Source organism: Rhinolophus sinicus, linkage group LG07 (genome assembly GCF_036562045.2).
Source record: "Rhinolophus sinicus isolate RSC01 linkage group LG07, ASM3656204v1, whole genome shotgun sequence".
Classification (NCBI taxonomy): domain Eukaryota; kingdom Metazoa; phylum Chordata; class Mammalia; order Chiroptera; family Rhinolophidae; genus Rhinolophus; species Rhinolophus sinicus.
In genome coordinates this window covers 55623030-55647670 of record NC_133757.1, presented here as the reverse complement: position 1 = coordinate 55647670, position 24641 = coordinate 55623030, and the positions used below count along the sequence as shown (strand labels likewise).

The window sequence follows — 24641 nt, the reverse complement described above, 5'->3', positions numbered from 1 at the left end:
TGCTCATTTTACATCTGTATGAAAGTCATGATTTTACCTTTTTTTAAAAAATTACCTTCTAATATTATTACACCGTTAGCAGACCAGAACGTTTCTATAGAAGGCAGATACCACTTCTCAAGGCCAGACACTGTCCCGTGCAATTAGAGTTAAGGACTTATATGTATGCGGTCAGAGAAAAGCTTTCACACTCCGTGCAGTCAGGGGTGCAGTGCCATAGCTGTGGGTAACCGGAGGAAGGCACTGCTCTCTAAGCTTCAGTTGGCCGGTCTGTAAAATGGGCTCATAACGGGGACTCCAGGGAGGCCCCTTCCCGGGCAGGCGCCCAAGGCTGGCATGTCCGCCCTCCGCCCGCAGGGTCTCTGGGCTCCGCGCGGGGTGTGGAGGGGCCTCTGGAGGGGGCGGGTTCGTTTGAGCCAGAAAGCCCGGAGCCGCCCAGGAATTTTGGCTGGGACTGCGAGCATTTCCTCCCGGGCGGACCGGCGCGATCCCGGGGAGGGTGGCGGCGGGCAGACGGCACCATGCGGCCCCTGCTCTGCGCGCTGGCCGGGCTCTCCCTGCTCCGCGCCGCGGGCGCCGACGCCGGTGAGTGGGGCCCGGGCGGGCGGGCTCAGGGGAGAGCGTGGTGAGGTGGGAGAGAGCTAGAGAAGGAGGAGGGAGTAAGCTGGAAACAGAGCCAGATGGACAGAGAGGGAAAATGGTGAGAGAAAACAGGGAGAGAAAGAAAAAGGCAGAGAAATAAAGGCAGAAAGACAGAGAAGATTGGAGAGAGGCGAGAGGGAAGACTAAAAGGAAGGTAGAGGCTAAGGCGGAGAGACTTTGGAGATAAACAGATGGGTGTGAACCATGAACTGTGATAGGAGGTAGAAAGAAAAAAGTGTGAGAGGCAAACGGAACAAGAGGGAAAGCAATAGAGCGACTAACATGGCAAGAAGAGAGAGAGAGAGAGAGAGAGAGAGAGAAAGATTTGAGAGACCAAAAGGAAGAGAGTGTTGAAACCCGATTATTGAAGGTGAGAGAGGAGGAGACTAGGATCACCCTCAGGGTGGGGCAGCCCCCACCCCGCCCAGCCTGAGCTCCTTCCCGAGGGCGGGAGCCAGTGAAGGCGCCCAGGCCTGGTAAGCCCTTGCCTTGGAAGCTGAGCTCCAACATGCAGATGCCCCAGGCCTGGCCCAGCACGGCCAGTCAAGGGCCAGGCAGGTGGCCCCAGGATAAAGGCCACAGCTTCACTTCTCAGGTGGCCTGAGGAGCTCTGCAGTTGGGGTGGGGAGGCCAGTCTCCAGGCTTCCAGGGTTCACCAAGGGCCTGAGCTGCTTTGGGCAGAGAGGGAAGGGATTCAAGAGGGAGAGGCCCTCGGGGTGCTGTGCTGGCTGGGTTCTTTGTCTTGTACTATCCCCTCTGCTCTCCTGCCAGCAGTGCTAGTGCTCAGGTGAGGCAAGTGTACTTACTGTCCACACAGATGCTCAATCCTCCACCCTGAGACTCTGCATATTGTACAATACTGAAAGTTTACAAGCCACGTTCCCAGTTACCCAGCGTCTCACACAGGTCTTCGCCAGAGGCAGCTCGTGCTCATCCTAGTTGTTCAGGTGAGCAGAAGGCTCGGGTCCACAGTGGTGCCCAGAGAGAGCATCCAGACCTCCTGCCCCTTCAGTCAGGCCCTTGTCCCCAGGCCAGGCTGCTCCCCCATCACCCTGGAGCCAGCGGGTGTTGAGTCACCCAGGCAAAGTGCTCCGCTTTAGGATGGAAGCCCCACCTGCACCCCCCAAGACCACCTCAGGGTACAATGAACTGTGGGAGTGAGCATAGGGAAAGAATGGAGGCCAGTCCTGACCCTGAGCAGCCTCTGGCTGAGTAACCTTGGGTAAGGTGCTTCACCCCTCCGAGTCTGTTTCCTCCTCTGTAAGTTGGGGAGAACGATCCCCATCCCACAGAGCTGTCTGCGGGAATTGGACAAAAGAGGAAGCACCCAGCATGGAACATGTGTCAACACACTGGCTACTTCTCTCATCCCTTCAGCTCCATTGATCTCTCTGAGCCTCAGTTTCTTCACCTGTTAAGAGGACCTCACAGTCTGGGTGAGGAATGGCTCTGCACAGTGCACGTCCTTCTTTTTCTTTTTCTTTCCTTTACCCTCACCCTCCCCTGCAGCCCCCACCTTCTGGAGCAGAGGAGACAAAGCAGTCTGTGTTCCCCAGAGGGGAGGAGCTGGCCACTGCCCACAAGTGGCTGACTTTTTGTGGCCCCTTTAGCCATGACTGGTACATACTCTTTCATTTAAAACCATTTTTAAACTTTATTTTCTTTCTGATTATGAGTGCTCATTGCTACAGAAAAAAAGAGGAAAGTATAAATGTGTTAATGTAATTTCATATTGAGTTCACACATTCTTGTGTATAATCTTTCAGACTTCAGACAATATACCATTGTGTTTCTTAACTTTTGATTATGAAATCTTTTGGATATAAAGGCATACCTTGGCGATATTGTGGGTTCAGTTACAGACCACCACAATGAAACAAATATTGCAATATAGTGAGTCACATGATTTTTTTTGGTTTCCCAATACACATGAAAGTTAGGTTTACACTATTCCGTGGTCTATTAAGTGTGTAATAGCATTGTCTTTAAAAATGTACATACAATAATTTAAAAATACTTTATTGCTAAAAAATGTTAACCATCCTCTGAGTCTTCAGCGAGCTGAGCCTTCAGTGAGTCATATGTTATCTTTTGCTGGTGGAGGGTCTTGCCTTCAATTTGTAAAAAACGCAGTATCTGTGAAGTGCAATAAGGTGAGGTTTGCCGGCAAAATAATATAATGAACCCCATGCACCTATTACCCTGCTTCAACAAGTATCAATTCATGGGCAATCTTGTTTCACCTATAATTCCCTCCTTCCGATGATTTTGAAGGAAATTCCACACCTCATATATTTTCATCTCTAAATATTCCTTAACTATCTCTAAAAGCTAGGTAATCTTTTAACAAACATAACTACAATACCATTGTCACACCCTAAAAGTGGACATATTCATATCATAAATATCTAATCACGGTTCAAATGTCCCTGATTGCATTATGTTTTTACATTTGTTTTGTTTGATCCCAAGAAAGTGCATATGTTGCTTTTGCTTGATATATCTGTTAAGTTTCTCTTAACATAGTTCTCTACCTCCATCCTTTTTTTCTTAAAATGTATTTGTTGAAGAAACTGGGTTGTTTGTCCTATAGTTTTCCACATTTAGATTTTTATCTGATTGCATCCCCCAGGTGCCATTTAAATGTTCTTCCCTCCCCTGTATTGTCTATAAACTGGTAGTTAGATCTAGAAGCTTGATCTAATTCCAGATTATTATTTTTTTTTTTTGCAAGAGTACCTTAAGATGGTCCTTTTGGCTTTAATTTACATTTCTTTGATTACTACTGAAGTTGGACTTTTTCTTCAAATGCATAGTGTTCATTTCTACTAATTCTTGTGAATTCTTTAGCCTTTTCAATTGTGGTATTGGGAATTTTTTTTAAATTGGCAAATATTGGGGAACAGTGTGTTTCTCCAGGGCCCATCAGCTCCAAGTCAAGTTGTCCTTCAATCTAGTTGTGGAGGGCGCAGCTCAGCTCCAAGTCCAGTTGTCGTTTTCAACCTTTAGTTGCAGGGGGCGCAGCCTACCATCCCTTGTGGGAATTGAACTGGCAACCTTGTTGTTGAGAGCTTGCGCTCTAACCAGCTGAGACATCCATCCGCCCCTCCAGAAGCTCAGCAGCAGCTCATTGTCTTCAATCTAGTTGTGGAGGGCGCAGCTCACTGGCCCATGTGGTAATCAAACCAGCAACCCTGTTGTTCAGAACTCGTGCTATAACCAACTGAGCCATTTGGCTGGCCCATGGTATTGAGATTTTTTTATATGGATCTGTAAAAGGTCTTATTAAGTGAAGCAAACTGTTTTGTGTCATTTGCAGAGAATTTTTGTTGTTGTTTTAAGTTAAGGCTTCAGCTGATTTCCTTTCCTATTTTGCTATCAGAAGGATCTGAAGTACAACAGCCTGGTCCTTTCAGCCAGTGTAATCATTCTCACTCATGCCTCAGTGCCATTGGAGAAGCTCTCACTGTCCACTGCTGACCACTCCAGGTCCTGTGAATATCTATCTTCCATTGCGATTCTACTTTTTGCTGTGGGTGAAAGAGGAAGATGCTGAAGGGCTTTTGTGAGGATCACAGAATATCTTCTCACAAAAATAAATGTTGCGGGGAGTGAAGCTTCAAAGACAGTTGGATCCAAGGCACACATTTGGGCTTTTGTGGGGACTCAAGACAGCTGCAAAGGTGTCAGGTGTATAGGTCCCCTTTGGCCCACACCTGTCCATCCCCTCCTTTTACAGAGGAGGCTGCTGAGGCCCCAAGTGGGGGCCTTAGTTTACAGAAGGTCACACCACTGCCAGGGCATAGTATAGACAGTGTCAGGCAGATTCAAATCTTGTCCCCACCCCCTGCGAGCTGCATGATCTGGGGTATATTACTCAACCTTTCTGATCTTTGCTTTTCTAATCTGTGAATAAAAGATATAAGCATACTGAACTCACAGAATTAAATGAGATAATACATGTACAGACTCAACATAAACCTTGGCACATAATAAGTGATCACAAATCGAGAGTAACTTTGAATATAGAGTATGGTTATGCTCATTCTAAAGGTGAAGAAAACAAGAGTCCAGCAAGTGGGAATGGCTTCAAAGAGCGCGGAGAGCCAGGTGCTGCGTCCTTTGTGTGCTTGATGGAGAAGCCCCTCGCAAGCATCACTTGGACCCCTGCGTGGGTTTAGTTCTAGAGCAGATGCCTCCCTGTCTTGGGGAGAGCTGGTTGGAGTGATCTAGCCAAGAGCACTGGCTCCATGTGGCGAAAGGGAGCCATGAGGGACTTGCACTGCTTGCTCTGTCTTCAGCTCACCTGGTAAACGCCCCTACATGGCATTTCCCATCACTTGGCAATTCCAAGGCATCTTCAAGTGCAGGATCCCGTTTGAGCGACACAGCATTCCTGCAAAGTAGACAGAGCAGGGCAGATCCCTTGCCAATGCGGAAGGTAGTGAGAGGCAAAGAATGTGGTCGGTAAGAGTGGCGGTGGGACTGCGTCTGACTCCCAGCCTTGTGTTCTTTTCAGAGCGCAGAGAGAGGTTTATCCTGGATGGCTTCTTAGACCCTCTCAGCATTGCGGGAGTTTTGGAATGTTCTAGTACATTATAGCCCAGTGAATTAAAAACATAGGATTCCAAGATAGAAGGAATCTTGGTTTCTGTACAGCCTCATGGAGCATAGCAGCCTGCCAGCCCTGACCACCAGCCAGTCTACCTCTGAACTGATACATGAGAAAGAAATAAACATGTGTGTAATTGAAGGGGGCTCTTTGTTACAGCAGCCTAGCTTGTATCAAGCAAAATACTAACTTAACCAGATACTGAAGGTCTTGGAATAACATTTCTAAGCTCTCAGAGTGATTGGCTGGGCTCAAATCCCATCTGGAAAACGAACAGAAACCAAGGGAGCAGGACAGGTCTCTCTCCCAAAACAAAACAAAACAAAAATGTTCCTCAGAATCTGAGCTGTCTGTTTGGGAGCCTGAGGGTCCCTCTCCTGTTTCAGCCAGAGCAGTTCCACAGATTGAAGTTCTTCATATAATTGTTTGAAAATAATATTCTTCTGCTTAAAATAATTTTTAAAAACCACTGATGGTTTTGAATGAATCACAAATTGTAATACAAATATTGAATGTGGTAAAATTTTATTATTCTATTATATTGAATGTGGTCAAATATAATTAACCCCCAAGTGAAAAGAGTTGCTGGTCAAAGCAAAGTGCTTTTGATGATTTAGGAGGCACACTAGCACCTTTCAGGGTCACCAGAGAAAGTATTTGTCATCACCAGCATGGCAGAAATCCTGTGAGTTGTGGGTGCTTTCTTAGTGTTGGAGTCCTAGATACAAAGAGTCTCCTCTGCTTGTAATTGAGAGTGAGCCATACTTCCTGCCTCTAAGGGGGACCCAGTGGCCATGTCTCTTTAACTGGAAAAGTGAGCCCAGTGCCTCCCCCTGGGCCTCTGGCCTCCACTGGCAGCCTGTTTTCACCAGCGCACAACGTTCCACCCTTGGCCACCATCCAGGGTGCAGAAAGGCCCTGAGTGGGAGCCAGGCCAGAGAAAACAATCCGGCATCCAAGAAAGTGCATTTCCCAACTGGCTTGGGCAGGGAGGGAGGGAGTGAAGGAAGGAAGGAAGAGATGACTGGGTAACTACAACCTCAGCTGCTCAAAGTTGGTCAAGGTAATCCTTCGGCCTTCTTCATTCCTTCTCTTGTTTGCACTTTCTAAACCCCGTGAAACAGGTGTTATCATGAGCTCCTTTCTGCTGATGAAGAAGCTGAGGCACCAAGACGTGTGTGTGGTACATGCACAAGCTGAAGAAAAAGAAAAAGAAAAAGGCAGGCACACCCCAGGTCTTGCCTTGGTGGAGCTTCTGGTTCAGGAAGCAACTTATCCTTGACTCATCCCATTTCTGTCCTTGTAGTTAATTTTTGAGGCCTCTCGGCAGGCTCTGAAAGACAGAGCAACATCATGGATGAGCTGTATCTGGGCAGCAGTGCCTCAGATAATAGGCCTATCCCACCCGGTTACAGAGGAGGCAGCACAACGTGTCCCACAGGCCCACACCAATTCGTGGCTGAGCTGGGCTGAGAATGAGGCTGTCCACCGTGTTTTCTGCCACCATGCATTGAGGTCAATGCCATGGGGACCCACGTGGGGGAGAGCAGCAGTGCAGAGCCCTGGCCCTGGCTCTGCCCCAGCTTTCTCAGATGAGCTGGTCGGGAGGCTTGGATGAGCTCATGGACAGTGGGGCGGTGGAGCTCAGGGCGCAGTTCTATCCAGATGTGAGAGATTAGTGCTGTGTGATGTGGAGAGCAACCTCAGCCCAGCCTTTTCCCTGGAGGGGCTTTGGAGCCAAGTTAGACCTCAGCACAGACACGTAAAGAACAGTATGTTTTAGGCCAATGGGGGGAGCAGACTCATGCTGTTCATGACTTACAAAGCTGGCAGATCCCCACTTGGCCGGCAGGGTCACAGTGCTTCCTCTTGGCCTAAGCTGGGGAGATGGTGAGGGGGGAAGAGTAGGTTAGGGTCTGAGAGAGGCCAGGTGAAGCTCAGGAGAAAAATTTGGCCAAAGACCCCGGGGCAGAGCCTGCAGAGGGTGGGTGTGGACACAGACCCACACTGGAACAGCCATCTTGTCTCTGACAGCCCTCCCTGTGGGCCAGAAGAGCTCGTCCTGGCCCCCTTGAAGTTTTTCCTCTCCAGGCTGAGCACCCCAGTCCTTTCAGCTGAGACAAATGAATCAGAATTCGGAGTCCCTTCACCCTGGCCAGCTCTAGACCTGTTCAGCCCTCGAAGGCCTTCTCAGGACACATGGCCCAGAATGAAGCACAGCCCTCCAGGTGGGGTCTCTCAGACCATCCCCCCTTCTTGTTCTGAACATTTTACATTAATGCATGCAGCCCACAATGGCTTCTACTTTTTGCTAACAACCCATCAGGCACCTGGCTTTTATTATGGAAATTTTTAAGCCACATACACGAAAGTAGAGAGAAGAGTGCAGTGAACTCCCATGTCCCATTACCCAATTTCAACAATTACTAATCTTGGCCAATCTTGTTTGCTCTGTTCTCCCATCCATGCCTCCTCCCACACCCAGCTCTTGTTTATTTTAAAATAAATCTCAAGACATCATAGCATTTCATCTGTAAATATTTCAATATGGCTCTCTAAAAGACTCCCTTAAAACAAAAAGTAACCCAAGGCACCACTATAACATCCCCCTCTTTTCCCAGAGTCAACATGAAGACCATTGTCCTTTGAAGGGGCTTTTTGTAAGTTCAGTGGAGGGGAAAAATGAAATGGAGAATGTAAAACACAAACATGTTCTCCTCAAAAGATGCTCAGAGTAGAAGGAAGTTTTGTCTCTGCTGTTGGTTCTCACCCCTGAGTGGAAGAGCTGGGATCCAGACAGTTGGAACCAGAGAATCTCAGGGCAGGGGAACTCCAGCAGAGCTCCAGAGGGAGGGGTCAGCCAGCTTGCTGAAGTGGGGTCAAGAGAAGGCCAGGGTGCTTGGGGATCCAGTCATTTGCTGATTGTGTGACCTTAAGCAAGTCACTCAACCTCTCAGAGTGACACACTCATCACCAGCAAAATGGCTCATCATCTCCTTCCTGACCTCAAGCCCTGCCAACCTTCTGGGCAACTTGAAACGTCCTCTTGGGCAATACAACTAACACCAAGGTCTTACAGTTACAAGAGTTTTGTACCTTGAGCAATCAAGTCCAGTAACTTTTAAACCCTCTCTGCGTCAGATGGCCACATCCATGGCCAGAATCTTGATATTGCCAATCTGAAGCTACTCCGCCTCTAAAAGCTGAAGTTGCAGTATCCCTTACCACTTTTGCCTTTGGCTCCTCCCATCATCGCATCAAGACCTCCAGTCCCTTCAGCCCCTCCGTTTTCCCCAATTTATTGACCCTCTTATTAGCCTCCTTCCTTCTTATGCAAGCTAGACTCCAGAGCTCGTCCCCTCAACCCTGTGCTGGCCAAATCTTCCATTCCTTTGCTCTCTTGCTCTCCACCACATTCATCCTGCAGACTCCCAGGTTTCAGCTCCATCCAGCCATCTGTCTTTGCTGCTCCACCCAGCGTGCTGAGCTGCTGGGGGAGGGCTGGTGCTTCCAACGTTCCTCATTGATGTTAGGTCCTCCTGCACAGTCTCCTCGTCCTCCTCATCCCTTTTGGAAGCCCTCTTTTTATTTCCCCCCTTCTTCCGCCTCCCACCACCCACTCCCGTTGAAGCCATTGTTTCTCAGTTTAGTTGTGTAGGACACAGCTCCCTGGCCCATGCTGGTGTTATGAGCCTTGCGCTCCCCCGGACTGAGGCAGTCAGTCGGCAGTTGACCATGGGTCGCTCATGGCAGCTCTCGCTGGCTACTGGCTGCTCACGATGGCTGCCAGCCACTCACGCTGGGTACCGGCGGCTCATGGTGGCACACGGTAGCCTGCGGCAACTCACACCAACCTCCAGCTGCTCACAGCAGCCCAGCTCCAGGGAGAGCTGTTGTTCACAATCTTAGCTGTAGAGGGCGCAACTCACTGGCCCATGTGGGAATCAAACCTGCGACCTTGGCATTAGGAGCACAGTGCTCCAACCACCTGAGCTACCAAGCCAGCCTGGGAGCCTTCTCTTTATTCAAGCCCCCTACTCAGTGGTGTGCTGGTGGACTGGCTGTAAACAAAAGGAAAAGAAAAAAAAATTGCCAATTTTCGTGGTGTGAATTCTCTCACTATCGCTCCCATTTTATTGGCTGTTGTGGCTGCTAATTCGCGGGTTGTGAAAGTATTCATGAGGCAGTTAGAAATACAGAAGGAAGATTTATTAAAGTAAGAGGAGGGTCAGCTGGGCAGAGTCTGCTCAGAACTATTGCACAGTCTTTGTTTCCTCCGAAGTTTTATATTTGCTAACCAGAATGTAACTTGCTTCAGCCTGCAGTGGAATTTTCAGTTGAGTTCGGCTTTGTCCACTGAGGTAGGGGAAGGTGGAGTTAAACTGGTTATCAGAACCTTTGTATATGTTATGTAGATTTAAGTTGGAACCAGGAGTGGATCCCATACAGGTGCAAAACCTTTCCCAAGTCATAGGGCCTGCATGGCCAAAGTAAACAGAACCATTGAAATTGGTATGCATATTAAATGTATAGTAAACAGAGTCATTAAGGTTTTTCAGAAGGAAGGAAGGCAAAGAAAAGAGAAAAAAACTTTCTGAAAGTCCCAAGCTAAATTACACTTGTTAAATTGAATTATACCAGAGGGCCAAATCTCAAAATAGAAGATTTATTAATAGTGCCACCATTACAACCCCTGTCTTATCAGTGGCTATGTTTAATAACCCACTCACAGAATTCCTGAAAATTCAACAACTAGCTCTCCTCTTTCTTAACCCTACATGAATTTTCAGCAGATGATTCTCTTCATTTTACAGGATGAATAGAAGCTATCAGGTGGGAAATCACTCAACTTTTTGGCCCTCTACGTAGAACTTTTTTACCCATTTTTGCTGTGTCCCCTCTCTCTTCCTTCCATGTATTGCCCCTAACCCCCACCACCCTTTCTGGATTCTGTGGCCTCTCATCTCTTCAGGAAATGCCTTCCTTTAGTTCTGTCTTCTTCCTGTCCTTCAGCCTATAAGCATGGCTGTGTTTCTTCAATGCTTAAAACAACAGAAACGACAACAATAAACATCCTCTAGACTTTGCGATCTGATCTCCTTTCCTTCACAGCCATGCTTCCTGAAAACGTTTTCCAGGATCCAAGTTTCCACCTTCTGACCTCTCCTTCCTTTCTCATCCCACTGCAGTCTAAACTTTGCTTTGCTTCTGTCGATTGGCAAAAAATAACTCGTCAGAAAATTCACCAAAAGAACGGTTTATTCGGGAAAAGAAAAAGAAACGAGGTCACCCCAGGAGTACAGAGGCACACTCACGACGAGTGCTCCCACTGACCGCCCACGTGAAGAAGAGTCCCAAGTCCAAGATGGCTGTTCTATTTATTAGCATCTCTCGCCGCCCCCCCCGCCCCCCCCCCCCCCGAAAGTTACCACAAAGTTTAACAGGAAGTCAGGACTAGAGAGTTAACAAGGGACCCAGGTCCACCCATGGTCCTCCCAGCTCTATGGTTAGTCCTCTTAAGATGCCAGTTCACTTTTATCACTGCCACCACTTCGCTGAAAGTGCTGGGGTGGAATTTAGCTGTAACTTTCCCATTGCTCTGTTTTTCCAGCCTTTGCTATACCTCCATGATGCTTTAGATCATGCTGTCCACTTCATCTTCTGTAAAGCTCTTTACTTCTTAGTTTCTGGGACAGTATCCTTCACCCTGAGTGTCAGCGGTCTCCAAGGTTCCAGCTAACTGATACCCTGCAGGCATTGCAGAGCACCAACTCTGAAACCTCAGCTCAGAACTGTTACCATGCAAAGGGTTGGCTGCTTGCCACACAAAAGCCAAGACTCAAGAGGTGAGGTTGGTGGAAAGAAAAGCATATTTATTCCAAAATGCCAGCATAAAGGGAAGGCAGTGGACTCTGTTGCATAGATTGACTTCCTGCTCTTAATATTGCCAAAAGGTTTTATAGGCATGCAAGGAGAGGCAGAACAAAGGAAAGGAGAAGTTGGCCAGGTAACTCCAGGAAAAAAGCACTTCCCAGAGGCTGGTGTCTCCCAGGGACAGAAGTGGATCCTGTGCAGATGCAAAAACTTCATGTCACTGGGCCAGGCATGCACATGGCCTGGAAGTAAAGAGAACCATTGAAACTGGTATGCAAAATAAATGTATAGTAAACAGAATTATTAAGGTCTGGCAGGAGGAGGAGGGAAGCAAAGCAAAGAAAAACTGAAAAAATGCCAAGCCAAAGTACACTGGTAAATCGAATTGCACTAAAGGTTTAAATCTCAAAATAGAAGATATAGTGTCACCTTACAGAACCAGGGCTCTAAGACTACCCGTGTGAGGGTTGGCGGTGCCAGGAAGAGCCAAGGGGGAACCAACATTGGGGAGAAAAATGATGCATCAAGGGTTGAACCTCAAATCTTCCACTTACTAGCTGAGTGACATTGGACATATCATTTCACCCCTCTGTGCATCAATTTCCTTATGTGTAAATTGGGGATAATAATAAATTGTTGTAGAGGTTGATTGAGTGAACCTATTTGTTTAGCATACTATGTGGTATGTGGTAAGCACTCCTCAAATGTTGTTACTAACTGGTCAGCAATGTCAATGCTACCACTGAAATATCTCCACTCAGTTCCTTCCTCTCTATTCCTACTGCTGCTGCTCCCTTTCATCACTTCTTACACTGATTACTCCAGTAACCTCCTCCCTTCAAAGACACATGCCTCCAATCCATTCTCTGTATTTAAAACATCCATATAAGACTATGTGACTCTTCAGTTAACATAAACCCTAAAACAAACATCGTGATTGTTTTTTAGGGCCTCAGGCTTTGCTTCCATGATGCACCTCTCCAGTGTCATCTCCCACCACCTGTAGTTTCCAGCCACTCCAAACTGCCGAGGGTTTGTACACTGAGCCATGCTAACTCATGCCTATCTTTGCACATGCCATTCTCCCTCGAGGAGACTTTTCCTCCCTCCCTTACCTTACCCAGTTCAGGCAGCACCTCCTTCAGTAGGCTCATCTGGGTCTGCAGGTGACCATGGCCAGACCCAAGGGGGCAGCTCCATACTTGCTCCCTAACCCCCACTTAGCCTTCTTTGTTTTCTCTTTGTGACCGTTTTCACTTGAATGCTTTATAGGAGCTTCCAGTGTTACAGGGAAACCGAGGGCCCTATAGTGACTAGACTTGTTTTCCCACAGCTCCTGAACCCTTCATCCCCTCCCGAGGAGACTCCACTCGAAGCACAGGGTGTGACACACACATGGCTGTGCACGGCCGTTTAGACGTCATAGAGGAGGTAATAATAAGGGTGACCTGGGAGGACCTGCAACTTCACGGCCACCTGCCAGGCTGGTGGCTTTATAGGGCTCTGGCCAACCTTGCGTTAGAAAATTGGGGAAATCCAGGCCAATCTAGTTCCCTGGCGACCGTGTTAATCATCTCCCTGCCCTACCTGGGCTGTCAGCTGACCAGCCCCCAACAGACCCCGACGCCTGTGGCCTTGCTTACACCCACCAGAGATCTCTGCATAATGACCAGACAGGGAGGTGGAAATTCAGTCACTGTGTTTTGTTACACAGCCAGTTTGTAACCTGAGGTCCATAAAATTGTGTGTGGAGGGGAAATTGTTCATTGTTTTAAAAAACCTTAGCATAGCATCCCATTCATTATAAATACAGACACCTAACCATAGTAGTGTTAAAAGTATTGTGATTTTTGTCATCAACAGAAATCAGATAATTTCATCCCATTATGGTTGTATATCTCAACATATCATTTATTCTAATAAGTATATCAAAGTTGTAGTTGTTAGACCTGATGTTAGGTCATGTTATTTAATGAGTTAATAAATACATGAATTTTTACATCAAAATTTTAATTTTTAATACTTGAATAATATTTTAATGCAATTGGTGTCCTTGTAATTCCTGTTTTATTTTTTTCAATTAAATCATTTTTCTGAGAAGGGGTCTGAAACTTTCACCAGACTGCTAACTAATGGGGTTCATTTAAGAAAAAAGTTAAGAACCCTGAATAAAGAAAATTTCAAAATCCCAAACCTGTCATTTGGCAGAGTTGCCACCAGGTGGCGGGGCAACAAAAGGAATGTGAGCTCCCCGTGGTGAAGAGAAGACGAATCCTAGAGCCGCTTCTGGCCGAATCTAAGCCTGAGAAAAACCGCTGAGCGCCAGAACCAGGAGTCGACTTAGAGAGCCGGCCCCTAGGATTCTGTGATCTGGGGAACTGAGAAGCAGGCAGGGGCAGATACTGGATGAGGAGGACTCGGGTCCCCTGGCACCCAGTTCTCGTCCCACTGGATCACCAGCTGCTCCTGATTAAGCAGGACTTGGCACCACTCTTGTCCTTGACTCTTTCTGCCCCCCACCCCACCCTGTTCCCATCTCTCCTTGTTCTAGACGGTGGAGAAGACAGTGGAGCACCTGGAGGCAGAAGTGAAAGGCCTGCTGAGCCAGCTGGAGGAGCTGGCCTGGAACCTGCCCCCGGGGCCCTTCAGCCCAACCTCCGACCTCCTCGGAGATGGTGAGCAGCTCTAGTGGCAGAGATGACAAGCTTGGGGTTGGGGATGGGTGCTCCTCCGCACGGGTGTAGCTTGGACAAGCCGGGAGAGGCTCCAGCTCCTCCTTGGGACAGAAGTGGGAAGGCATCCCCCCCAGCTCACCCCAAATGTTCTCTGTTCCCACCCCTACCCTGGGTTTGCTGCAGCCCAGCATCAGGTCAGGGTTCCTGGAAGAGCCGGCCCCGCTTACGAACCTAACACAGAGCAGATGACTCCTTCACTGGCCATTTTCATCCCTCCAAGCTCCTCAGTTCCTCTCATCTCCCTTCCAAGGAATACCACTGTGCCAAGACTGGCATCCCTCTGACCGGGCAGTGGAGGGATTGCCACCCTGCTTTCTCCTTGAGCTGTTCCCTGGCACAGGAGTTCCCGGGGAATTGGGAGGGGAGGGCAGGGTGCCTTCAGCAGCCCCTGCTTGCTCACACTTCTTTCTTTCAGATCATTTTTGAGCACCGGAGCCCGAGTTGCCCAATATTGGGAAGTGACAAACCTGCAGAACAGCTCTCCTCTGAAACAGAGCCGTGCATCCTGGCTGTCCTTCCTTAGCTTTGTGCAAAATAAAATCTACTCCTTTGGTCCCCTCTGTGTCTGCTAACAGAGTGACCCCCATAGCTGCAGCCCCTTCTCCATCTAATCCCATGCCCTGAGGCCCACAGCTCCCTGCAGGCTCAGACCTGGGAGCCCCCAGTCCGTCCGTTCTTCCTTGCCCTCCTTTACAGGGGCGGACAGGGTAGGGTTGGTTCGCAGAGGTGAAGCACCTGAGACCCAGAATCCAAGGTGACACAGTGGAAGGGCCCTTTGGGTAGCCTTGTTACTCAAACGACGGCCACGGATGAGCAGCAGTAGCTTCACCTGGGAACTTGTCAGAAATGTGGAATTTGGGGCCCCACCCAGACCTCCTGAATCAGAATCTACATTTTAATGCGATCCCCAGGGGATGTCTGCACACTAAAGTTTTTAAAATTTTTTGAGGTAAAATTCACATAGCACAAAATTCAAGTTGTTAACCATTTTAAACTACACAAATTCAGTGGCTGCAGTGTTGTGCAATCGTCACCACTCTCTAATTCCAGAACATTTTGTTCATCCCAAAAGGAAACCCTGTACCTATGAAGCATCACTTCCCATTTCCCTTCCCACCACCCCTTGGAAACTAATATTTCTGTCTTTATGGACTTAACCTATTCTGGACATTTCATATAAATGGAATCATAGAATATGTGGCCTGTGTCAGACTTTTTTCCATTTAGCATAATGTGTTCAAGGTTCATCCACGTTGTAGCCTGTATCAGTTTCCCTTTTATGGCTGAATAATGTTCCATTACACGTTGTTTGCACTTTTTGGCTATTATGAATAATGCTGTAAGCATTCACAGATGTTTTTGTGTGGACATGTTTTCATTTCTCTTGGGTCTATAACTAGGGATGGAATTGCTGAGTCAAATAGCAACTCTTTTTAAGTTTTTGAAGAACCACCAAACGTTTTTGCACAGCAGCTGTACCGTTTTATATTCCCAACAGCAATGTATATATAAGGGTTCCAGTTTTCCACATTCTCACCAATATCTGTGTTTTTGATTATAGCCATCATACTAGGTGTGCAGTGGTATATCATTTGTGGTTTCTAGTTGTATTTACCTAATGACTAGTAATACTGAGCATCTTTTCATGTGTTTGTTGGCTATTTCTACGTCTTCTTTCTTTTGGAAAAATGACTATTCAAGTCCTTTGCCCATTTAAAAAATTGGGTTGCCCTTTGTTGTTGAGTTGTAAGTGTTCTTTATGTGTTGTGGATACTAGGCTTCTATCAGATACATAATTTGCAAGTATTTTCTCCCATTCTGTGGGTTGTCTTTTTACTTTCTTGATGTTCTTTGAACACAAGTTTTAATTTTGACGAAGCCCAATTTATCTATTTTGTTGTTGCTTGTGCTTTTGGTGTCATTCATATCTAAGAATCCATTGCCAAATCCAAGGTCATGAATATTTATTCGTTTTCTTTTAAGATTTTTATAGCTTTAGCTCTTACATTTAGTTCTTTCATCTATTTTAATTTTTGTATATGATGTGAGGTAGGGATTCAACTTCATTCCTTTGCTTGGGGATAGCCAGTTGTCCCTACACTATTTATTGAAGAGATTATTTTCCCCATTGAATGTTCCTGGGACCCTTGTCAAAAATCAATTGAGCTGAGATGTTTAGGTTGATTTCACAATTCTATCCCATTGGTCTATATGCCTATATTTATGGCAGTATCACACTGTTTGAATTACTATAGATTTGCAGTAAATTTTAAGATTTAAGAAGTGTGGGTTCCCTGACTTTGTTGTTGTTTTCCAAGACTGTTTTGGCAGTTTGGGGAGCAGTCCCTTGTAATTCCATATGAATTTTAGGATCAGCTTGTCCATATCTGCAAAAAGGCAGCTGGAATTTTGATAGGGATTGGATCACATCTGTAGATCAATTTTGCAGAGTATTGCCATCTAAACAATACTCTTCCAATCCATGAGCACGGGAAGTTTTATATTTTTGTATTTTTCAGTATACAAGTCTTTCACCACCTTGGTTAAATTTATCCTTAAATATTTATTCTTTTTGTTATTATTGCAAATGGAATTTTCTTAATTTCATTTTCAGATTGTTCATTGCTAGTTCAAAAATCAGATTGTTCAACTGATTTTTGTATGTTCATGTATCCTATCCTGCAACTTTGCTGAATGCATTTACTAGCTCTAATACCTTTTGTGTGGTATTTTAGGATTTTTTTCTATGTATACGATCATGTTATCTGTGAATAGAAATAGTTTGATTCTTCTTAGTTTCCAATTTGGATGCTTTTTCTTTTTCTTGCCTAATTGCCCTGGCTAGAACTCCCAATACAATGTTCAATAGTAGTAGCAAGAGTATTTAGTATGTCAGCTGTTTTTCATAGATGCCCTTTATTTCAGGTTGATAAATTTCCTTTACATTGTTTCTTAGGTGATTTTTTTTTTAATCATGAAAAGGTGTTGAGTTTTCTCAAATGCTTCTTATATTGAAATGATCATGTGGCTTTTATCCCCATTCTTTTAATGCATATTATATTGATTTTTGCATATTGAATGATCCTTGTCTTCCTTTGATATGTCCCACCTGGTCATGGGGCATAAGCCTTTTAATATGCTGCTAGATTCAGTTTGCATTGAGAATTTTAGCACTTTTCTTGTGATTGATGTTTTTGTCTGATTTAGTATCAGGGTAATGCTGGTCTCACAGAATGAGTTAGGAAGTGTTCACTCTGTATTTTGGGAAGAGTTTCCCGCATTCTTCCATCTCCCCTCCCCCCCAATCCAGTTCAAGCCGTTGTTTCTCAGTCTAGTTGTGTAGGACACAGCTCCCTGGCCCATGCTGGTATTCTGAGCCTTGCGCTCCCCCCAGCTGAGGCAGTCGGTTGCCAGTTTTCGGTCGGCTGCTCACAGCAGCTCTTGTTGGCTGCTGGCCGCTCACGATGGCTGCTGGCCACTGATGCTGACCACCGCTCATGGTAGCACGTGTTAGCCCACAGCAGCACACAGCAGCAGCTCACGCCAGCCTCACCGCAGCCCAGCTCCAGGGAGAGCTGTTGTTCACAATCTTAGCTGTAGAGGGCACAGCTCACTGGCCCATGTGGGAATCACACCTACGACCTTGCGGTTAGGAGCACCACGCTCCAACCATCCAGGCCACCGGCTGGTCCTTGGGAAGAGTTTGAGAAAGATTGGTGTTACTTCTTTACACGTTTGCTAGAATGCATCATGAAGTCTGCTGGTCCTGGTTTTTTCTGTTGGTAGTTTTTTGATTACTGATTTAATCTCATTATAGGTCTATTCAGATTTTCTATTTCTTCTTGAGTCAGATTTGGGAATTTGTATGTCCCTAGGAATTCTTTCATTTGCTCTAGGTTATCTAATCTGTTGGCATATAATTTTTAACAGTGTTTTCTTATAATCCTTTATTTTCTCTCTCTCTCCTGTCAGTCTAGCTAAAGGTCTGTCAATTTTGTTGAGCTTTACAAAGAACCTTTTTTTTTCTGGTCTCATCAATTCTATTGTTTTCCTAGTCTCTATTTTGTTTGTCTGCACGCTAATCTTTTATTATTTCCTTCCTTCTGGTTGCTTTGGGTTTAGTTTGCTCTTCTTTTTCTAATTCCTTAAAATGGAAGGCTAGGTTATCTAATTTAGATCTTTTTTCTTCCTTCTTGAGCACTGCGCTTTCACTGCATCCTGTAAGTTTTGATATGCTGTGCTTTCATTTTCACAAATCTCAAAGAATTTCCTAATTTCTCTTGCGATTTCTTCAACTCATTGGGTATTTTTTTTTAAAGAGTATGTTAGTTTCTACATATTTATAAACTTTCCAGATTCAAAATCTTCTAAAATTTATTTAGTTTTGTAGTCTATTTGGAGAATTTTCCATGTGCACTTGAGAATATATTCTGTTGTTGGGTGGACTGTTCTATGTCTATTAGGTCTAGGTGGTTTATACTGTTATTCAAGTTTCGTTTCCTTGTTTACCTTTTGTCTAATTGGTCTATCAATAGAGAAAGTGGGATGTTAAAGTCTCCAACTGTTATTGTTGAACTATTTCTCCCTTCAAATCTATCAATTTTTGTTTCAAACTTCCTGGGGGCTCTATTGTTAGGTTCACAGGTTTATAACTGTTATATCTTGATAGATTAACCCTTTTATCAGGATATCAGTTGATATACTTTGTCTGCTAATTTCTGCCTTTTAATTAGTTTATTTCATTTATATTTAATGTGTAGATTCTTTCATCAAATTTGGTAAGTTTTCAGCCATTGTTTCTTCAAGTATTTCTGCTTTCGCTCTTCTCTCCTGACTCCCATTATGTGTTATGTTGGTATATTTGAGGGAGTCTCATGGGTCTCTTATTCATTATTTTTTCTTTTTGATCATCAGACTGGGAAATCTGTTTGACCTATCATGAAATTTGCCAATTCTTTTTGTGCCTTCTCAAATCTCCTCTTGAATCCCTCTAGTGAATTTTTCACTTATTATTGTACTTCTCAACTCCAGAATTTCTATTTGGTTCATTTTCATACTATCTATCTCTTTACTGATACTATTTTGTGAGGCATCATTCTTCTGGTTTCCTTTAGTTCTTTGTTTATGGTTTCCTTTAACTTTTCAATCTTTTCAGGCAGTTGATTTAAAGTCTTTGGTAAATACAGTATCTGGGCTTTTGTGTTTCTAATAACAGATTTTTTTTCCTGTGTATAGTTCATACTTTATTTCTTCAAAGATTTTTATTGGGGGAGGGGAACGTTGTGTACTTCCAGGACTTTTTACAAGTCAAGCTGTTGTCCTTTCTTAGTTGTGGAGGGTGCAGTTCAGCTCCACGTCCAGTTGCCATTGTTGCAGGGAGCACAGCCCAACATCCCTTGCGGGAGCAACCTTGTGGTTGAGAGCCCGCGCTCCAACCGAGCCATCCGGGAGCTCAGCGGCAGCTCAGCTCAAGGTGCGTGTTCAATCTTAGTTGCAGGGGACGGAGCCCACCATCCCTTGCGGGAGCAACCTTGTGGTTGAGAGCAACCTTGTGGTTGAGAGCCCACTGGCCCATGTGGGAATCGAACCGGCAGCCTTCAGCGTTAGGAGCATGGAGCTCCAAACGCCTGAGCCACCAGGCTGGCCCCCATACTGTTTCTTTGTATGACTCATAATTTTTAAAACTGGGCATTTTGAATGTCACATTTCCATAATGTGACAATTATGGAAATCAGATTCTTCCCCCTAGTGTTTGTTGTTGCTACTTGTATTTGCTGTAGCTTAATGCCTTTTCTAAAACTATTTTTTAAACATTTGTATTCTTTGTCAGGTGTGGCCATTGAAGTTTCTGTTCAGTTAGCTTAGTTGTCATTGATGACTCAACAAACTTCTTTAAACTCTTGGAACCAAAAAACTCACACAAGAAAAAAAATATCACCCAGTCTTTGCACATGTGTTGTGTGTGTGTTGGGGCACGTCTTTTACACTCAGGCAGTTTACAACTCTGCCTCAGCCTTCACTTCCTGCTTGTGCAGAGCCTGAAGGTCAGCCAGAGGTGAGAGCTTAGGACCTTCCCAAGTCTTTTCTAAGTATGCGCCCTGCCCTGGGCATGTGCATGGCTTTCTGGATTCCCAGGAATTCGTGGAAGCTCTTCAAAACGATTATCCAAAGCATCTCATCTCTAGTCTTTCCTTCCCAAGCTCTTCAATTTGTCTCCCATTTGCCCCAGACTTTTGGAACTCCCTACCCCACCATTTTTCCTGACTACATTGAAGTTTCAAAAGCTCTGATTTGGCCTACTTTTCATGTTACAAAGGGACAACACAGGCTCAAATAGGGGAAGTGACTTTTCCAGGACCTCATGGCATAGGGATGCTTGATTTCTGGACCAGTACTTTCCACTTCAGGACTAGATGAGCTCTGACTGTTGCAAAGGAACCAGGTTCAAGTTGAACACCAGTATTAACCAAGGAGAGCTTCCCAAGGAGCAATGGCTGAGCATAAGAGCCCCTCATAGAGTTGGGGGCTTGACTGAATCCTTTGCTGAGGGGACCCTGTCTGGTGCCAGGTGGAAGACTAAGTAATGATGTCCCTTTCTCTGAGGGGAACACACGTAGAGCTTTCAGGTGTGGTGAGGTGAAAATTTAAGCTGTTATCTGCCTGGGGAAATGATTTAGCTTGATTTCTGTTTCTAGGTATGACTCCACTCCTTATCAGCTAGGGCAGGAAGGAGCTGACAGCAGAAAGAAAAAGGCCAAGTCCTAGGCTAGGAATGTAACTCCTTGTTAAAGCAAGAGAATGGACATGGCATGGCCATCCAGCTGTTCTTTTTCTTTTTTTTTCTTTTTTTTTTTTAATTTTATTAGGGAAGGGGAAGAGGACTTTATTGGGGAACAGTGTGTACTGTACTTCCAGGACTTTTCCAAGTCAAGTTGTTGTCCTTTCAGTCTTAGTTGTGGAGGGTGCAGCTCAGCTCCAGGTCCAGTTGCCATTGTTAGTTGCAGGGGGCGCAGTCCACCATCACTTGCAGGAGTTTAGGAGTCAAACCGGCAACCTTGTGGTTGAGAGGACACACTCCAACCAACTGAGCCATGTGGCAGCTCAGCTCAAGGTGTCGTGTTCCATCTTAGTTGCAGGGGGCACAGCCCACCATCCCTTGCGGGAGTCGAGGAGTCGAACTGGCAACCTTGTGGAGCCCGCGCTCTAACCAACTGAGCCATCTGGCCACCTAGGAACTGAGTGGCAGCTCATTGACTTCATTCTAGTTGCGGAGGGCACAGCTCGCTGGCCCATGTGGGAATCGAACCGGCAGCCCCATTGCCCAGAGCTCGCGCTCTAACCAACTAAGCCATCCACCATCCGTCCCCATCCAGTTGTTCTTGGACCATGGGTATCTGAAATGTTCATCTCTCAGATCCCTCTTCCCAAAGTTGGGAGTGGATTTACTTGTCTCATCTTCCGTCAACTGACCGAATTCCAAACACCCTGCCACCTGCTCAACTGCCCTCTGTGTGAACACCTCTAGTCTCAGAAGTTCTTTGTCTCAGTGCAGGAGTATTTAGAACAGCATCAAAATCACAAGGCAAGCAAGTTACAGATGCAATTTCCTGGTCCCCATGCCTGCTCAGAACCTGTGAGGGTGGGGCTCAGGGACCTGCATCTCTAACAGGCTCCTCTCAGATGATCTCGATACATACTAAGGTTTGAGAACCAGCACTTCAGGACCATTTCCCCATCCACAAAGCAAACACTCCAAAGTTCCTTTCCTCAATATTGCACGAGACAAATGACTCACTTGCTTCACCCTAGTCTCAGCCCTACCCCTAACACATACTGTTCCTTCCAATGCCCCACAGCTGTTGCAAATTTCCTCAGGGTTGAATTCATCTGGTGCCTCATCCTCCATTCTGGAAGTGACATTAGATGTGTAGCATGGACTGGCCTTGACTAACATCTCCAGGAGACAGCAAAAGACCAGAGAGGTGATCTGGAAGGTCAAATGTCCCCCTCTCCATATTTTTTGTCCTGAGCATAATCAACAGTGTTAACAATAACTTCCCATTGACCTTGATAGGCAAGTAGGTGCCTTTGCAGAGTTCACAGTCCTCTAGGCCCTACTTACTATGGGCTGGGTCCCATGGGCAAGACTGAGAGGGCAGCCACAGGTACAGCAAGGCAGAGAGAACCAACACCAAGATGAATTGGGGGTGGCCCCAAATGCATGGACCAGGGTGTCAAACTCAGAGGCCTGCTGGGGCCAAATGGGTAATATACGATGGTGTGATACATTAGGGAGTAGGTAGGCCTGTGCTGAAATGCAGAGTACATGACTAAAGGGGGCAGCTGCAACTTGGCTCCAGCAGCAACTGCTGTGCAGGAATACTGGGCCAGTATTGCCAGAGTTTGTTTTTTCAAGAGAAGCTAGAAGTCTAGATTTTTTTAAATATAAAATCTTTCAATGCTTAAATGTTGGCAATAATTTCAAATGTCTAAAAAGACTGGGGACTAAAGTAAATGAATATATAGGTTAGATACTACCTGTTGGTCACCAGGTTGAAACTTCTGGTATAGACAGCAGGGCAAAGTACTGTCACAGAACATTTCCAGAGGCCACTGGGGTCAGCCTGAGTTCATAGCCAAGTTGTGCAATGCAGGGTAGACCATCCCACCAGGCACGTCCCACCTGGCACCCAAGGGCAAGGGGCCTGCCCTAGGGGAGGAGCACCTTAGCCAAGCCTGCTGGGTCTTGGCCGAGGCTCCAGACATGGAAACTGAGGCAGAACGGAAGTGATGAGTAGGGTTTGCCATTGATTCCCGAGTCCATCAGTCTTCCCTGGCTGAAGAAGGCAGGTCTGGATACACCAGCTAGTGTCCAGCTCAGGGCGTCTCCATGCCCCTGGAGTCATCCCCTCCTCTCACTGTGTCCAAGGGGCAGTGAGGAGTCAGTATCCCCAAGCAGATGTCTACTCTTGGACAAGACAGCCCTGGGGCCCCTGGCTAGGACCCAGCAAGTCGATCTCTCAGCCTAGTCTCTGGATTCTCTCCTTTCTAAACTTTCCACATAGAAGGTCAGAAAGGAATAGAGACCCCTGCCAGCAAGGCGAGCTCTGGGCTTCTGGACATGACAGTGATTTCTAGAAACTCTGCCCCTTCTAGACTCGCCCTCTCCTAACACCATCAACCAAGGGGCAAGGGGCCCGCCAGGACCCCCCTTTTCAGACTGAAGGGTCCCCAAAGGAAGGTGCTGACCTTATGCCTCTCTGGCCCCCAACTGTAAGGCCCACCCCAAGTCATGCACACGCCCTCCTACCTATGCCTCTCCTTCAGGACTTGGGGAAGGACCACACCCTTCCTACCTTGTTCTCACTGTGTCTGCTGTGACCCAAATCCCTGCGGCCTATCAGTGCCTGGGCCACGAGCATGGATTTCAGGAATGTCCCTTTCTCGTGTCCTTACACCCTGGGTCTCTGAAAATTACTGATGCTCAGGGTTTCCTGAGCACAAATTTCTGTTTAAAGTCATATCAATTTTCACTGGCTACTAAGGCCGGAACCCGTGGGCTACAGGGCAGAATCCTGAAGCAGAAGAAAACAAGCTGGCACCAGGAAAACATTTCCAGAATGTTCCAGAACTGGCTGGCTTTAATTTAGAAAAAGCTTTTAGCTATCAACATTCAGGTTTAAGGCACAGTCTCACCTACATGAAGCCCTGTCACTGGCAGGGAGCGGGGTTGTTCACGTGGTTTTACATGGAAGAAGGAACTGATGACTTTCTGGCCCTTTTTTTTGTTTTTTCTTTTCTAATAAGCAGTGAGTTTGGCAATAACAAAGCTCATGACACATTCTTTCCAGATACAAGGACTACCCTTAAAGGTCCTGCCTTTCACTCCTCAGCGAGGACATGGTGTTTCCCACCCAGCCTCTCACCGAGATGTGTATGCAGCAAAGACACTTGTATGCATCTGTCTGGCAATGACTAAAAGAAAAGAAAAAAAAATGCCACAAATAAACATAAAATTACATGAGTAAGATGAAGCCGAGTGTCTCAGCTACAAGCAAAGGGAAATGATTGTGTGGGTCAGGAAACAAAATATCTACTTTAGCAGCAACAGGCTGTGAGGGGTGGGGAGGAAAAGGCATCCTGAGAGAGTTCCAGACCAACCCAGGCCCTTCGGCACAAGCACGATATACGACCAGGAGGGGAGGGTGGAGGGCAGGGCACTGGGACCCCTGGGGGCTGCTTTGTGGGTTTGACAGAAACAGACAGACATTCTCTGGGCCTTTTCCTGGCATCACCGTTGCTGGCAGGTGGAAGGAGTGAGCCACCAGGCAGCTCTCAGTCGTTGCCACCACAGATCTTCAGCAGAATTTTCCGGTAATCCCCGGAAGTATCTCCCTGGTCATAAAACAAGTACATCAGTTAAGGGAGGTGTGGCCAGTTTGGGCCTCCTGGCTCCTTTTCTTCTGACCCGTGCCCTTAGAGAGGCAGGCCCCATCCCAGGGAAATGCCCCATCACACAGGTCCCAGAGCAGCCGAGAGGCTCACACAATAGGCAGCGTGGGCGGCACAGGCCTTGGACAATCTAGTAGTTTAACCTCCCCAACTCCTCTTTAAAAACCAGAAAGCTGCAATCATCCCAATGATCAAAGCCAGAATTTGAAAAAGAAACACAAAAATTTTAACTAATGGTAGCATTTTCCCAGTGCATTTTTGTTGCACTCAGGTGGGTTTATACCATAACGCAGTAATATGTCCCACTCAGGAAATGTACTGTGACG

General features: G+C 46.3%; 2 protein-coding genes across 6 annotated transcripts in view; one reads left to right on the top strand and one right to left on the bottom strand.

Moving 5' to 3' along the window:
• The first annotated feature begins 263 nt into the window (after positions 1–263).
• Positions 264–15059, top strand: PLAC9 (placenta associated 9). Of its 5 annotated transcripts, none has more exons than XM_074339684.1 (5): positions 264–585; positions 2020–2078; positions 12462–12559; positions 13680–13803; positions 13987–14263. In XM_074339684.1, exons 3-5 carry the CDS (start codon positions 12524–12526, stop codon positions 14145–14147), a joined length of 321 nt encoding a protein of 106 aa, XP_074195785.1. In that variant the 5' UTR covers positions 264–585; positions 2020–2078; positions 12462–12523; the 3' UTR covers positions 14148–14263. The 5 variants fall into 5 exon arrangements, with proteins under 5 accessions (XP_074195785.1, XP_074195784.1, XP_019605070.1 ...); XM_074339683.1 differs by lacking the exon at positions 2020–2078 and adding an exon at positions 1460–1589; XM_019749511.2 differs by lacking the exon at positions 2020–2078 and having other exon boundaries at positions 292–585; positions 13987–14250.
• Positions 15060–23471: 8412 nt separating this feature from the next.
• The window catches only part of ANXA11 (annexin A11), a 41682-nt gene continuing 40512 nt past the window's right edge, over positions 23472–24641 (bottom strand). Inside the window, exon 15 of the mRNA XM_019749493.2 lies at positions 23472–24258. Coding sequence (XP_019605052.2) covers positions 24199–24258 — 60 coding nt within the window. The 3' untranslated portion in view covers positions 23472–24198. The remainder of the gene's footprint in view (positions 24259–24641) is intronic.

Coding starts and splice junctions, on each gene's coding strand:
- PLAC9 (XM_019749511.2), top strand. CDS start 522: ATGCGGCCCCTGCTCTGCGCGCTGGCCGGGCTCTCCCTGCTCCGCGCC. Junction 586..12,461: donor CGCCGCGGGCGCCGACGCCG/GTGAGTGGGGCC, acceptor GTTTTCCCACAG/CTCCTGAACCCTTCATCCCC. Junction 13,804..13,986: donor CTCCGACCTCCTCGGAGATG/GTGAGCAGCTCT, acceptor GGTTTGCTGCAG/CCCAGCATCAGGTCAGGGTT.